Genomic DNA, 16371 nt, shown 5'->3' with positions numbered 1-16371 from the left:
CTATTTTTATAATAGTTAAAGCATAAAAGAATGGTTAAAGTGGTTAAAATCTAAATCGACAGACTCATTCCCGGCCTTGATGGGTTAAAGGTCAGTGTGGGCTTGCTAAGTCATTTAGTGGTTGGCTGGCTCTGGGTACCATGGAGGGAAACTAAGTGTTGGAGGCTGGAGTTTGAAGTGTGAATGCAATTAACTTCCTGGAAGGGTGGAAGGGACAGGGGGCCTTGAGGAATGGAATGAATCTACTCTGACCAGATAACTACCTACATGAGAGACGAGTAAAGGCCTGTCCATACTTTGACCGAAACCACCCTTTTCGGTCAAAAGGTCCGGTTCGACTACAAAATGACGTCACTCGCGACTTCTGAGAAGCATTAGACCGAATGAGAGTTCGGAAATGTGCACGTTGGAAAGTCCAACTCACCGAACATTTCGGAGATACTATGGACAGGCCTTTAGTCTCACTGTTGCATATTATATTATATAAGTTGGTTTGGAATCTTTTCTCGTTTGGAATCCGGTGGCTCAGCCAGTTGGTGCACAGACCGTACGCTCCTAGTGAGAGCGAGGACCTAGGTTTGAATCCAACCCCCTACAACACTGACCTATCTGAAATAAATCATAAAATGCGCAAAATAAATAAATAAGAATTGTGTGAACACACCACGAGCAGTACATCAAGATAAGGAGGCGTGTTCAGATCATGTACAGTCGCTGGGCAGAGTTGCATTGGCAGGGGGCACGGCGTGCCATATCTGCTCTGTGATTCAGTTGCTAGGAGACGGCTGGCAATAACAGGCCTGGCGTTGCTATGGGAGAGCTAGCTAGTTAATCAGAGCAAGTCAGGCAGGTATTATTGTGTCCTGCTCAAACACACACACAAGCACAACCAAGAGACACTTGGCGCTATTCACGGACACCTTGTCCAAGCGGTGGAACAGTGTCACTAGGTGTCACTAGTAGCACCGGCTGCCTGCTAGGGCTGGGGGATATGACCTCGAGTCAATATCACAATCGTTTTCAACTTTTGTGACACAGGGGTAGGAGTGAAGTCAGGATTTTGATCATATCGATTCATTGACATATTAAAAAAATGATTTGATTATTAACTTTTTTGGTGCCATGATTTTTTCTCTTCAATGTCCCACGATGCCATGGTCTCCATAGACTTCCATGTAATTTATAGTGCACGAATCGTGCACGCCCATGCCTAGATGATGCACCACGTGTGTGCCCACTGTTCACAGCTTTCAAACAAAAAAATCCGCTTGGAAATCCGTTCAGGCATTCATGATTTATCAGCCATTATGTTTTCTTCAGATGTAAACAAACATGGCTGCCATGTTTGAAAGAATGGGTTGGTATGGGGGTTAAACGTGCAATTTCGCGATCGCGATCATGCCTAACACATTTCTGGAGGTCCAAAAAACATTTTTGAAAAAAAAAGAATTGAAAAAAAAAAAAAAAAAAAAAAAACCTTCAAAAACGGCCCAAACTCGGGAAACTCGGGGTTGGCACAGCGTTGGTACCAATACAAACTCGGGAAACTCGGGGTTGGCACCATATGTGTTAAATTAGCCTACATGACCTAAAATAAGTCGGTGATTTTTTTCTAAAATATTGATTTCAATATATCGTCTCTGTCGGGTAGAAACCTCACATGTCCAAAACTGTTACTTTCCAGAATTCAAATTCAGAAATATCAAAAGTATCAGACCGACAAGCTGCGTTTTGAGCTGCGTTTCGAGCTTGCAGATCTGCTACTTTTGATGCTTTTGTGTGACGTTGTAGTATGATCAAGTAGGGGGTTAATTAATGATAAAACACAAAAGGTAACAAATATGGAGATAAGAGGTTTAAGCCCAACAGCAACGATATTTTCAGATAATCGCCCAGCCCTACTTGGTGCTATTTAGTGACACTGTGTCCAAAGGGAGGAAGAGTGTCACTAGTACCTGCTGCTCACCCCTTCTGTCTCTAATTATGAGCTTATAAGCTTTTACTAAGGGAATATTATACCAAACTAGGGCTGCATCTATGGATTATTTTCTTATTACTTTTTGAATTATTTTGAAAACTTTCGGCTCTAATGACATGCCCAAAATAGGGATTGGTTATTAATTGATTAATATTGACCTATTATACCAAACACCTGCCAAACACTCATAGATATCAGCCATGGTTGGTAACTTGTCAACTCTACAAGTCACTATGACAACAAGATATTATCCTGAGGTTGCTTTCTATTGTACTAACGTACTGTACTCAATCATAAATTGTGAATAAAGGAGGAAAAAGCCACTCGAGAGTTTTAGAATCCCACAACTGGTATGGTCAGTGGATTAAAAGTGAATTTCCTACATCGCATGCAATCCCAGCAATTAGCCACACTTAGCGTGTCCTATTGCATTAGGAAGGTTAGTTTTGCATAAGTAAACAGAGTCCCCTAAGCAACAGGACCACAGTGAGATGTTATGTTTATTCAGATCCCCATTAGCCAGGACCCAGCTGACACACAAAGCCTTTTTTGAGCAGCGGAGAACTTTGGAAATCATGTCCAGAGCTCTACACATGCACCGTCAGCGAGACGCTACTGCTCAATGTTTGCTGCTTGTGGTTGGTGTCACTCCAACTCTTTGCATAGGAAAGTGACATGGATGAGCGGCGCTACTCTCCAAAAGTTGAAATATTTTCTACTTTAGGAACCCAGGGCGCTTCGCTAAAAGAATCAGACGCTGAGAGTGTTGAAACACATCTAGCTGTTCTATGGTCTTTACCATAGAACAGGGGTCTTCAACGTTTTCAGGACGTTTTTAACCCCTTAGTTGAGAGAGAGATGAAGCAGGGACCCCCCACAACCTTTTCATAGATTTCATATAGTATAATTGTTTGACAGCACAATCCTCAGTGTATTTTGGATTCATGTCAATTTTAGTTTTCAGATATTTAACCACTTGAACTGTCAATATAAAGAAGTTGACCTTTCACTATGTACTTAGTCTGCTCTTTTTCCCCTTTACACCAAACCTCTTTGCCAAAAATAGCCGATTTACAAGCTCACAACGCTCACAACTGTAGTGTTCATGTGGTTAATATAAAAAAGAAGAACAAAAGTTTCTATCATCACTCAAAGATTTGGAGGACCCCCTGTAGTAACTCTGAGGACCCCCCCCTTTGAAGACCCCTGCCATATAAATGCAAAAAGTGCTGGCAGCTCAAAAAACGTGTTCTGTGGACACAGCTCTTAAAACCGTTGCATATATAAGACAATAGCACACATGGCTGCTTGCCCACGTGTTATATAAGCTCCTCACGTCTTGAATGCTACACCACTCAAGTGAAAGGAACACTGTCTGTGCCACACTATGTTCACAATGTATGGCATGCAATTCCACCCTGCACAGTCAAATTCTCAGAGTTCATTTAGCTCTGGAGAGGGTACAAATGTAACCAAATGTAACGTACTGTAGGATAAATGGATTAATGGACTAAGACGTTTACTGTGCACTCACTCAGCGCAACTATCAAAATCTGCTGCTTAAAAAGCACTGTTGCAGGACTGCTGACTCAGTGCTCAAATGCACTGTTGCAGGACTGCTGACTCAGTGCTCAAATGCACTGTTGCATGCATGCTGCCTCAAATCTCAAATAGCCTACTCTGTTGCATGAATGCTGACTCAGTGCTCAAATGCATGCTTGCTTCCTCTGAGCATCCTGAGATTGAATGCTGAATGTATGCATAGTATATCTGTATATTTTCATATTATGTTACCAACTCTGGAACAATATCTTTGGACAAATGCTTCCAAGACAAATCCCTGTACAGCAATAGATAGAGAGGAAATTCAATATTACTGATTTATTTAACCTTCCCTAATGCACACATTGCACAATGAAAGCAAGTTATGCATTGCGATTTTCTGGTGCTGTGTCATAATAAACTAGCCCTACCCGTTCAAAGATATGAGCTCCTAAATGATGTGCAGTGTGTGGGTTATGGGATGTGCACTGTGCACACAGTATATGAGGGATGGAAAGTAAAGCTTGCATGATAATATGTAGGAGCATCAATGTAAGAAATACCTGTTTTGTTTAATGTCTATAGAGATACTGTGTACCGATACTGTGTACCCCCCCCCCCACACACACACACTCATGCCTCATGCTAGATGCAGAATAGATAGTAGATACACCATAAAAATGCTAATATACAGCATATGATTTGTGAAAGTGACAAACGGGCTTCACAGTTATGTCAGGTGTGTTCATATGCTAATGGTGATGCGATTTCAGATCAATTGCTCCAGCCACTGAGGAGAAACGCTGTTACAGACAGACACTCACTCACTCACTCACTCACTCACTCAGACATTCGCAAAATTATAGTATAGATGGTGGGATAACATTAAGATCCGACTATTTGGAGGCAATTAAACCACAAACTGACATTTACTGATCTCTTGAACATTGCAGCTATATTGTGTAAGGTTTTTTCATGTAAAAGAAAGTTGTCAAATGATAAACAGTCATATTTTGGATTTAATAAAGCTGTACTCATTTTGAAATGTTCGAGTACGTATCCAAAGACAACATCCAGTTTTGGATGCCTTTATAGTAGTCCATAGCTGTATTCTTTCCATACGTAATTTATTTGTTTAATTATCATTAATTTAAGGAGAGAGACTCATGTTTTGTGTAACTTAATTATATTAAGTAGAACTTGGTGTCTACACAGTGAAAACCATACTGTTATTTTAACTCTGTGTATTTTTCTGTCACTCCTGATTTAAAATAACAGAACAGAATTTTGCATATAGCGTGTGATTCAAACACTGACCTGCCACATTTCTTGCAGGGGAACTCTCCCTCTTGGTTGGCAGGGGCTTTAGTGGCCGCAGGTGGGCCGGGCTTGCGTGCTTTGGGTATGGAGCTGGGAGGTGGGGGTTGAGGAGGTTGAGGAGGTTGAGGAGGTTGGATGACCCGCGAAAGAGGCTGGTCCCTCCCTACGTCCTCTTGGCCTTTCCGAACCAGCAACGCTCCAGCCTGCACACATAAGAGTGAAACTTAGTTTAAATTGTATTGTGTATAACAGTGGTTCTCAACCTTTTCAGGCCGTGACCCCCAAAATAATCATATTTTAACTGGGGACCCCTAAAATAATCATATTTTAAGTGGGGACCCCCCCGCCCTACAGAAGCACTTGGAATTAGTATGACATTTGGTTTGACTCGATCTATTCCATTGTGAAAATAGTTGCGAGGCGTTGTGAGCATGTAGATCTGCTATTTTCACAATTTCAGCCTCTAATATTTGACAATTTGGAAAATTTTTGACCAGAGGTACTAAAAAGGTCTTTAAGTCCTTAAATTGTCGTTTTAGAAATGTGCAGATACCCTGTATACACTTCAACTTTATGTTGGTTTGTTTACTGTTGAGTGAGAAAACAACGTTAACATTTAGCTAAACATCTAATTTGGGGACCCCTCTGGGGGTCCCGACCCACAGGTTGAGAACCACTGGTGTATAACACATAAGGGTCAATCATATAAATGTAAAAAAAAATGTAGTTGCGCAACAATTGCATCCTGTAAAGGTTATGTTAGAATACATAATTGTTTTGATAATGCAAGTGCAAGTGCAAGAAGTTAGTGATATATAGATATATTAGATATATAAGTGATATACAAGTATATACATGCCGAGTCCAGCTAAAATTCCCAAACTAACACGAGCCATATTAAAACCTACTGCCAATACTGCTTATGGTTAGACTGACACTGGTTCAACAATCAAATCACAAGGTCAGCTGAAATGGGGCACAGCTGACGAGCCAAATCAACTAAGAAGCTGAGCACTTTTGTCAACACCTTATTATGGACGCTAATCGAGTTCAAGCGCAATCAGAAAAATGGGATAAAGGTTTCTTGACGAGTCATTGTTTGCTGACAGACATGTTGAGGTTACACAATACAGGAAGGCAGCCCAAAACACCACTACTAATAACGACCAGTAGAGGGCAGCAAACCTATGACCTCTCTTTACTGGGACATTCTTGTTGAGTCAGACTGGGTTCAGCATGGCAGAGAGGTCAGGCCTAAAGCAGGCTGGTTTTGACCAGACAAGGACATGGATGGATTTGTTGCAAAATGAAGCATCATTCATGTGCAGAACGAGGCATATACAATACCAGTATCAAGCATAGACAGGAACAGATTAAAACCATGGTACTTATCAAAACATATAAGGGGATCCCAAAAAGACTCCCCTTATTAGAGATAGAGGAATGAATATCCAGCATTGCGGTATGCTTAACAACTTCACACACACTTTTATATCATGTCCCTTGCAATAAGCATCCGGTTGAAAGAAACGTTTAAGTGTGTCTAATAGCCAATATTTTGACAACATTTATGGTGTGATACATTCATTTAATATTCTATCCAATCCATTTATCATATCACCATATCGTTACTGTCGGGCAGAAACCTTGTATCTCCCAAGTTTCAAATTTGTACGTTTTTCGCAAAGTAAAGCCCTGCTTCTTCATACAAGGCCGTCACACAAAAGTAGTGAAAACAGCAGATCTACAAGCACACAACAGTTGTGTGCTTGTAGATCGGCTGTTTTCACCAGTTTAGTTCATTTTCAAAATGATAAATACAAAACGAACGGTTTTGGATATACAAGGTTTCCACCCCGACAACAACGATATGTAGAAGCATTCATATATTCATTCCACATGCCCTCCCACTCACATTCTCCGTGGCCTGCAGGTTCTGTGTCACTCTGTTGGGACAGACTTCGGGCTTCCTGTCAGCTGATCCCTCCCACTTCCTGCTGTCCTCCTCCACCCGCCGACACTCTAACCTCTGAGAACCCTGTTGGGCCGAGGAAGCACAGTGGAATTAGCAGATTGGATAAAATAATATATACAAACATATTTTATTAATGATAATAATACACTTTATTTATATAGCACCCTTCATGCAGAGACTGCAACACAGAGTGCTTCACATAAAAACAAAGCAGGCAAAGAACAAAACACCAAAACACAGCACGAGTGCTTCACACATAATGACAATAATGCATAAGTAAAAGCAAGAAAATAGCAATAATAATAACAAACATTAAAAAGGCAACCTACAGATGAATCTCTGTGATTGACTTTGGCTAATATTGTATATCTGCTATTTTTGGGGGGAAAAAAACAATTTTGACCCGATTCTATAAGTGTCTTTTGAATCCTTCTAGTGTTTCTATGTCAGCAATCTGGCTAGCCATCGTCAAAGAAAAGGTCCTTTTCACTTAACTGGAGCTCAGTTAGTCTGTTCTTGAGAGACTACTATGTCAGTGGTGCTCAAACCTTTTCATGTGAAGGACCCCCAAAATGATATGTATTTGGCCACAGACCCCAATCTCAAAATATTTAGTTCCAGGGAATGTGATTGGCTGAGGAGGACTGACCTTGTGGTCCAGGTCCTCTTCGGTGGTCCTGGACTCTGGGACCTCCGCCTCGCCGTACTGCAGCGTGCCGCTGCGACCGATCTTCACGTGCTTCTTATAGGTGTAGTAAAACTCCACACACTGAGACACTGTCTTAGTGCTCACCTGTGAACAAACAATCGTTACTATTCAGTTCAAAAGAACATCTCTCATTCATTATACAGTGTATATAATTACACACACACAAAAAACACATTCAGTGGATTTTTGCTTGCACATTCACACAGATTAAGTAGCCTTTTCTTCTTTTACATCATGTACCCAAGGAAGGTTTACTGAACATGTTTTATAAGCAACATGACAGCGATGATATAATGTATACATTACACACATATACATTCACATCTGGGAGCTGTCCAGAACAAGGGCAGTCTTCTACTCATTGGCCACCAGAGCTAGCCAGTGTGCCTCACAAAGAAAACGTTTTTTTCTTTTTTTCTTAACATCAAAGTCCCTTCAAGGACATGAATAATGGCTAGAAGTCTTTAATCCATTGACTTGTTTAATAAACAGGATAAAGCCTTTAAACGGCAACCCGTTTTCACATTCTGCCTCTATTACAGAGCATGATGGCTTGTGAAAATACCCAACAGTCTCCCATGCTCTTCAAATCAGCAAACCCATTAGGTGGCCGTTTTAAGCAGTCTGCTACCCCAGTGTAAACTTGATAATGTGTTTATAATCTACAGGGTAGGGAACTTGCACTAATCACCAGCTAAATTCTAGTATGTGTGACTATTGTACCATAGAATTTAGCAGGAAGCAAACACTACTTCCTATTCCATTTTAGTTGGTCCCTCAGTCCATGTGTCCAACCTTTAGTTCCCAAACAAGACATCTTTGTAGGTTGGATAGAATACAGCCCAAGTCCATGGCAAGTTCTGGGATGAACTGGACATTGGTTGACAAAACATAACCTTCCTGTACTGCACCCATCTATCTTTCATCAGCCATTTGTCCTTGCAGAAACAAACACATAGGCTAAACAACATGTCAGCTGACAGACTTGGTGGCTTACTACTGCAGTCTATGGTCAATATTTTCCCCCCTCCTCGGGCCACACTCATACCAATTTCTGCACCATGAAGAAATCCTTCTTGTAGGTTGTGATGCCTTTGTTAAATTGGCGTCTCTCAGCTGGGGTCCAGCTGTCAGATCCTGAGGGACAGAGAGACACACACAGGAGAGAGAGAGAGAGAGAGAGAGAGTGTGACAGAGAGACAGATGGAGAGGAAGAGAGAGGAGAGAGTAGAGAGAAACTGCATTAGTTTGGCGTTAGAAAAACTTGACCGGTCCAAGTGTGTCAGCTCCTCCCAAGCATGTGCAGACCCCGATTACCCCCCACTCTCACATATACACACACACACACAGACGACGTGCACATGGCTGGATAAACAAAGGCTCTCCTGTTTTCTGCTTGGGATTAACCACATGCTGGAAACCCACCCACCCCTCCCTTTCTCGCTCTCTCTTTGTCTCCCTCGCTCTCTATTTCCTCCTATCCATCCCTCATCGTGGTGACCCTGACAATCCTCCAGTCACCGCCCCAATGTCCCCTCCATTCCTCATCGTCACACCAAAGCCTACTGTCCTCCCTGCCCACACAAGCTGTCTCCTACCACCCCTGGCACCCCAGCTGTACTCTCGCTGCTGCAGTTGCTTTTGTACAGATACAGGGTAACAGGAGGGGGTTGCAATGTAGGAGGGCAGCACAAGAACTAGATAAGGAACAGAACACACCCACCCACGATTAAATAATAACACCACACAAGATTAAGTAATAACACACACACACACACACACACACACACACACACACATGCAGAGACATGCGTGAAGTGACACAGGGATCAGCCTTGGGTTAAAGAGTATTTGCAAAGACATTTCTGTTTGTTTTAACATGTTTGCTGTACCAGGTGGGTGGGGTCTGCTGCTTAGAACATAAGCAGTGTCTTCAAGTTTAGACATTAGCAGGAAACTGTTTGGAAGTCAACTAACTCCATCTGCTCTTCTGTGACTGACAACCTCTCGGACGTTATTCGACGTGCCCATATGTAGTCAACACTTTTTACACACACCGTACACAAACATTATATTGTTGCTGTCGGAAAGAAGCCTTATGTCTCCACGTTTCATCTATTTATAATTGTTTTATAAATTAATGCAATATTTTGTACTTTGCTGTATGACAGTGTCGCATAGAAGTAGAAAAGATTGTTGATCTAAAAGCCCACAACGCACCACATCGCTATTATTATTATTATTATTATTTTTTTTTAAGACCTACCCAAAATAGGCTAGGCAAGTTGAACGTTTTTATTTTACAAATATTTAGCCAATGAAGTATTAAGAGCTTGTGACTATATAATAACTACATTGGATCCATCTGAACATTCATTTCAACTTTAAAAAGTTATGGTTTTAGAACATGTTTTTCATCCAATAACGATACAATACATATGCATACTGTACTTATACATACTCCCCTTACACATAATATTTCATTAGAAGTGATCAATCAATATAAGGTACAGTGGCTGGCTGCTTACATACCTGAGTAGTGGTATTCTGATAAATGATGAGGCTTTGGGAATATGGGGTTCTTCAGCATTAGGAGAGACAGGGCAGCCTGAGAAAGCAAACGCATGCATAATGTCAGTTTTCATCACAATGAAACTGTACAGAAACTGCACACAAACTACACTGCAATAACTCCATTATGTGCCTTATGAGTCTTTATGTAATGGGCAGTTGCAGCCAAGTCATCTGATTGGACTAACAGGCACTCCAGCCCGAGTTTATGAGCTTGTAAAGCACCAGTCTGCAATGCTGTCAAACGGATGCTGAGCAAAGCGACTGGTAACTATATGTAGGGCATGAGGTTTCATGCTAGTACTGTGAACACTCTGTACCAACATACATACATACAGCGCGTACGTACGTACGTACAATAAATACATACATACAATACATACAATACATACAATACATACAATACATACATATATTAGGGATGGGACGATACGCCATATTATCGTTTATCTGATAAAAAACACTCACGATAATCGTATCGTGGAGATTAAATGTATCCTGACATCGTCCTCCGTCATGCACTGGGATCAATTCACGTTTTATTTGCCGAGCTGCATATCCGCCGGTACCACTTAAACCCACTAAAGTTGGTAAAAGGTACTTTACACGTACTTGATACGTCTTGATACGTCTTTTTTTCACTCTCTACCAACTCTCTTTGCCAAAGAATAGCCGATTGCAAATGTACCGCCACAGGACAATGGATTTTGATGATCGCGATAATATCGTAAATCGCGATTTCTTTTGTCACAATAATCGTCCCATCCCTAACGTATATATTTAACTATATTTTATAATCACTGAAAAAGGGCACTGTTGCGATAAGGGACAACTTTAACATTCTTATAAAAGCTATTTTGTCTTGACAGTGTGTGGATGCAAGAAAGACAACAGTGAGGCTGTCGACTGCAGAAGAGTGGGAGCTTTGACAGACCCCACCCCCACCTCACACACACACACCCCCACACAGTTTCCTTAACAACTCTGGACCAGTTGCTGGTTGCTAAGGCCTGCAACCAACAACCACTACCACAAAAACACAGTGCTCTAATCAGGGGGCTTTTACAGTGGATCATCATGGCTTGTATACATTAGGATGAGGGGTCTTCAATGTTTTTCAACCCAATGACCCCATAGCTGAGAGAGAGATGAAGCAGGGACCCCACTATATAAGACTTATATTATAAGTATAATGCATGTATTGTGTTGCACATTCAACTTTTTTATAGATTTCCTAGACTTGTTGACCCCAGCTTTTCCCCCCTACTCTGTACATTTATATACTTGTGATGATACTGAATGTTTTTAATGCTACTTTATATGTTGATGAATTGAATACCAAGGACCCCGACAGCAATTACTTTTTTGGTGTGTTCCTTTTAGACTCATCAGTGTTGTGTTGGATTCATGTTGATGTTTATTTTCTGATGAAAAATGTATCTTGCTATTTTTGGCAAAACATTTGGCGGCCCCCCTGTAGTAACTCTGAGGGCCCTCTGGGGGTCCCGGAAACCTGTTGAAGACCCCTGAATTAGGGATTTCATAATAGAAGCACTGATCTAGGAAGTATCAGTGATGAGGTTATATGAAGCACATATGAATGAACTTGCTGAACTAAGGTATTATGTTTTGGTTTGACTCGCACCAGTCTGAGAGACTACTGCAAAGCCTATAAGTGAGGATGACGACAGGTGTAGGAGAGGAGATAACAAGCTGCTTACAGACAACCAGTACCCCAGCATTCTGCACGCTACTTAAACATTGCTTTTTATTACTAAAGTGCTACCATTTTAAGGCTTTGTGCAATTAAAGGAACTTGAAGTCTCTCTGCATCCAGCAGTCCTTAGAACACAACTTCTTTTTAATTCAGTTAAGGTATGCTACACCAGCGAGTACTCTTTATTGTTTATTATTGGCTCGAGAATACTGTGGTCAAGAATAAGACTTTGCAGAGCTCTGCCATTTACCTACTGATTAAACTTTACCCCTCATGGATCTAACATTACCCCATCTGACTGGCACATGGAATGTCAGTCTTATTGTTCATTTCTATCAGTGGAGAAATATTTGTGTTGATAAGGCATATTTTACTGGAACACGGCAGAGTGTGCTGTAATACCGACATACTGATTATACTGACATGCCTGTTTGACCACTTTAGTAGGTTGGAAAACACACGACTCAAGCGAATGCAAGAGTAGGCTATATAAAGTATAAAGTGTATATATATACGTGTGACATTTCTGAAAGCAATTTCTTGATGTATATTTATAATAGATGTTTTTGTCTGATTACTGACATTTAGCCCAGAGTACAGAACAGCATTGCACACACTGAACCTTTGGCTAACTCCTAGTCATAAATATTCATAGGAAACCCTGTAGACTAAGCAGAATTATATCACATAGACCTTGCACAGAGAAATGCTTGTTATTTTGTTTGTACGCATTCCTTGCTAATCCTATTAGTTTCCCTGATATATATTTTTTGAAGTTGATGTTTATTAACCAGATGGTAACCATGTGATGAACAAGAAAGAAAGAAAGAAAGAAAACACCTATTGAAGCAAGACCTGGCAAAGAAATGTCAGCATCAGTCACAAAGAAAGGTTTTGGATAGACAATAAACAAAGCCTAAGTGCCACAAAAACAAACCTAAATAGTTTGACATTGCTCGCATATCCACCCGCCCTCCTTACAGACTGAACTCTTGCCCCTTGCCAGCTTGGATGAAACGAGACCGAGTGAATACAAACCCTGCCCTTTACTCAGCAGTGTTCAGACAGAGAGGGAGCTTTCTTGTGTGTGCTGGGGACAGCGTTGAGAATATCGGATAACAAAACAAGTCAAACCGTCCGGGAAAACATGGCTACCAGTGCAAACCCAATAGTCCCCGTTGCACCACAGCTGCCCAGACTGTGCAGCTGGTGTGCACTTCTTAACCACTTAAACCATATATGTTGTTGTTAGGGGTCCCCCAGGGCTCTATACTAGGTCCGCTCCCTTTACCCCCTCTACTCAAAGTCTCGAAAATAGCAAGATCTAGTTGCAAGACTCAAGGCGGGAGCTTGTAAACCTGCCATTTTTGCAGAATGTTCACCTATTTACAGTGAATGACAAGCCCAGAATCTCAGTATGCCACAGAGTTTCACTGAAACTCTAGGTAAAACTCGTTTCCTTTGTATTAAAAGGCTCACAGATGAGGCCTGTATAAGGTGCATTGTGCTAATCTTCTTTTGATACAAAAGCTCCAAGTGAATTCTATCAATTGTGGATTCACTGAATTGAAACCTTTTGGGTTATCATGGGTTAGCTACATCAACATACAGTATATTTGTATTACAAAGCTGCCAAAGTCCAACTGAGACATTGTAAACAACATAAATACAGGGTAGTTAAATCTAGGGTAGGTACTTGGTCAAAAGGTATTTTAGTGAAACAGTAAACTTGCACACTGTTACAGTATATGGATCACTGCCATTTTGTACTGAAATCCTGCCAGGTTTTGTCTCAATTAATGGTGGAAAAATAGTGTGCTGGTTTTAAGAATGTATTATTCCCTCATAACTGTACCAGCTAAATTTCCATTTAGAGTAACGAGGGATGTAACAATATACGTACATTTGCGGAAGGACCTATGATTGTACTATTCAAAGCGATCAAAAGTGCAGATATTTCCACTGATTCAGTGATGACAGAACATCACTCCTATAAGAAACCTTAGCAGATGTTTTAAGATCAGTGAAACTACACAAATAGCAGCACAGTTGATCACTGTGTTCACTGCTGTTCAAACTAAAACAATACGATTTTTGCCCTGTAATGCCTATCGTAAATACATCAAAGGCCCATGATAATATCAAGACATTTTATATCAAGACCAGCGGGAACATGGAAAGAAAATCTTCAACCACAACAAAAACGAAGAAGCAGTTGGAGCCCCACATAACAGCCTGAGAGCTGAATAAGTCAATGTTCATGTTATGACACGCAAATTGGAAATTATTATCATATATAATTATTTAAATTATTTGTTTATATTGTGTGGGTCAATAGACTATAATCAGTCCTTATCTAAAAGTTTGTCCATTTCCCGTAATGCTTACCATGATATCACCACTGCACTCGTACAGACAATGAAGCGCTAACTCCTGGTTTGTACCGCCGCCATTCATTGCACTTGAGCAGGCTAGGTGCATAAGGTCCTCCACTGAGATAGAGTAGAGGGGAGAGAGATACAGAGAGAGAGAGAGAGAGAGAGAGAGAAATAGAGAGAGAGAGAGAGAGAGACAAACACAAAAAGCATGACTACAGAAGAACGTAACAAAGCACTTATAGATGTGATGAATAGTGCAGCAATGTCCTGAGTGGATGTACATGCATCTCTGCTAAATTAAATTGGAGTTGGAGATCAAGGCCTTAAACATCATCCAAACATGAAACTAAACAAAAAAGGAAATGTTTGGTTTGGAGATTTTACTGCATTTCTGAATTATTCGATAATAGATTTGAGACAGGAAAGAGAGCGTAGAGAAGGGAAGCAGAGGATTTACCCTTCTGCCGGAAGTCTGTTTTTTCCTCAAGGTCATGTAGTGGAGCCCAGACCAGTTCAGCCTTGTGCCGGTCCAGATGGACATCTGATCGATGCCTCTGCTCTGGAATCTCTGCCTGGTACCGAGGCCCAATATTGATCCGCCTGGGGGACATGACATCAATGAGTGACGGTGTGGAAGTTTAGCTGAAAGTGAAATTGTGACTCACCGGGAAATTATTATTAGAGTAATGACGACTCTATGATTCGGATTGAGATAGGACATGGTAATATAGTTCAGGGCAAACTGTTTCTGTTTTATGTTTAGAAAAAAAAAACAAGAATCCACTTTCTGAATGGGTTCAAATGGACGAGCCAACCAAACCTGGTGAGTCATGAGAGAAATAGTCAAATGGGGATGTAGAACAATAAGCTAAAGCCAAATTAACTTTTTGTTATGCAGAAAGGTCTGTGGTTAATGTACTGGTAAGTCTACAAGGTTTTATCGTTTGCTTTCATATTTAGTTCTGAGACATAAATGTCAACTGTGAATTTTGAATCAATAAACAAACATGCATTCTGAATAATCCTTATGAATACGGACTCAAGTATAAGTTGGCTCTGTGATTATGCAATCACAAGTCATTTAAAAGCAGACAATTCAGAGCTAAAATGGAAACTGGAAATGGAAAATAAGCTGTAATCATGTTGCATCATGTTGGCAGACTATTCCTATCCAAGGATGTTCCTTTCCTCCCACCCTCCCTTGCCCCTCTCAGGCCTCAGAGCCTGCAGAGTATATATATGTGTATTCTGGCAGCCTACCCCCAGGGTGAGTGGGTGGGCTAGGGTAAGCTAAGCCTCTATGGATGGGTGCATGTTTGGGAGCAGCAGCAGGCCCGGGCTGAAAGCCTGATTTATGTGGCGCTGGCTGCTTCTTGTCCCCGCCTGACTGCTCAACAGCTGGTACCAGTCAGTGAACGGCTCCCACAATGCATCCTGGTTTCTCCCAGTCCCTTTCCCCAACCCAGCACACTGAGTTTCCTGGTTTAAAAAAAAGACCAAGATAAATCGACTCTATCTGGGTCAGATCCAATGGGATCCATCTCTGTTCCTTTCAAGCCCACTGGAATCTTCTGCCATCGCAACTTTCCCAACAAATGTCCATGCTATCATTGGGGGCAGACACACAGACAGTTGTGGCACTAGCTAGAGTTGAGGCTGAGTCAGCTTTTAAGGCTTTCATTCAGTAGTTAATAACGGGGGCCTGTTCTGACAAGAGGCACTTTTTATCGAAGGGGGAGAGAATAGAGGGAAAATGTCAGTGCATATACGGTAGCTAGATGCTTGCCAAGGAAGGAGATACCAGAGGCAACAGTGGTAGAGCGCAGGCTTCTTTGAGAGGGCGGGTTATGGTTTTTCGGAGGTCACCGTTATTCATTAATGTGCGGGACTCCTTTCAAGACTAGAGTCTTGATCCCAGGGTGTATAGTTTGAGAAACCGCTTGCAGAGCTGATGATTCATAGCAATGCTACTGCAAGTTTCACTATTTCACAATTCATTTCACAGAAGAATGACAGACCAATTCCACAGCTCTGGGCTTTTGTAAACAGAGGAGGGTTTGGTGGAGGGTAATGTGGATATGCAGACTTGCAGAGTACTCACGGCTCTATGCTGACTGGAGTGGCCTCGCCCATGGCTGATAGGATTGGAGGCGTGATGTCACAGCTGTCTAAAGGAGCAGG

General features: G+C 41.4%; 1 protein-coding gene across 2 annotated transcripts in view; it reads right to left on the bottom strand.

The window, feature by feature from the left end:
- Positions 1 to 16371, bottom strand: part of mideasb (mitotic deacetylase associated SANT domain protein b) — a 31874-nt gene that overhangs the window by 2192 nt on the left and 13311 nt on the right. For both annotated transcript variants that reach the window (XM_080751209.1, XM_080751210.1), the window contains exons 5-12: positions 16292 to 16358; positions 14648 to 14790; positions 14201 to 14304; positions 10057 to 10132; positions 8573 to 8661; positions 7465 to 7608; positions 6756 to 6878; positions 4838 to 5043 (exon numbers count right to left, since the gene is read on the bottom strand). In XM_080751209.1, the coding sequence (XP_080607335.1) occupies positions 4838 to 5043; positions 6756 to 6878; positions 7465 to 7608; positions 8573 to 8661; positions 10057 to 10132; positions 14201 to 14304; positions 14648 to 14790; positions 16292 to 16358 (952 nt within the window). The remainder of the gene's footprint in view (positions 1 to 4837; positions 5044 to 6755; positions 6879 to 7464; positions 7609 to 8572; positions 8662 to 10056; positions 10133 to 14200; positions 14305 to 14647; positions 14791 to 16291; positions 16359 to 16371) is intronic.

The sequence above is a fragment of the Nannobrachium achirus genome (genome assembly GCF_963921795.1).
Source record: "Nannobrachium achirus genome assembly, chromosome: 20".
NCBI lineage: Eukaryota > Metazoa > Chordata > Actinopteri > Myctophiformes > Myctophidae > Nannobrachium > Nannobrachium achirus.
Note: the sequence above shows the minus strand (reverse complement) of the source record. Positions and strands in the feature narration are given on the sequence as shown.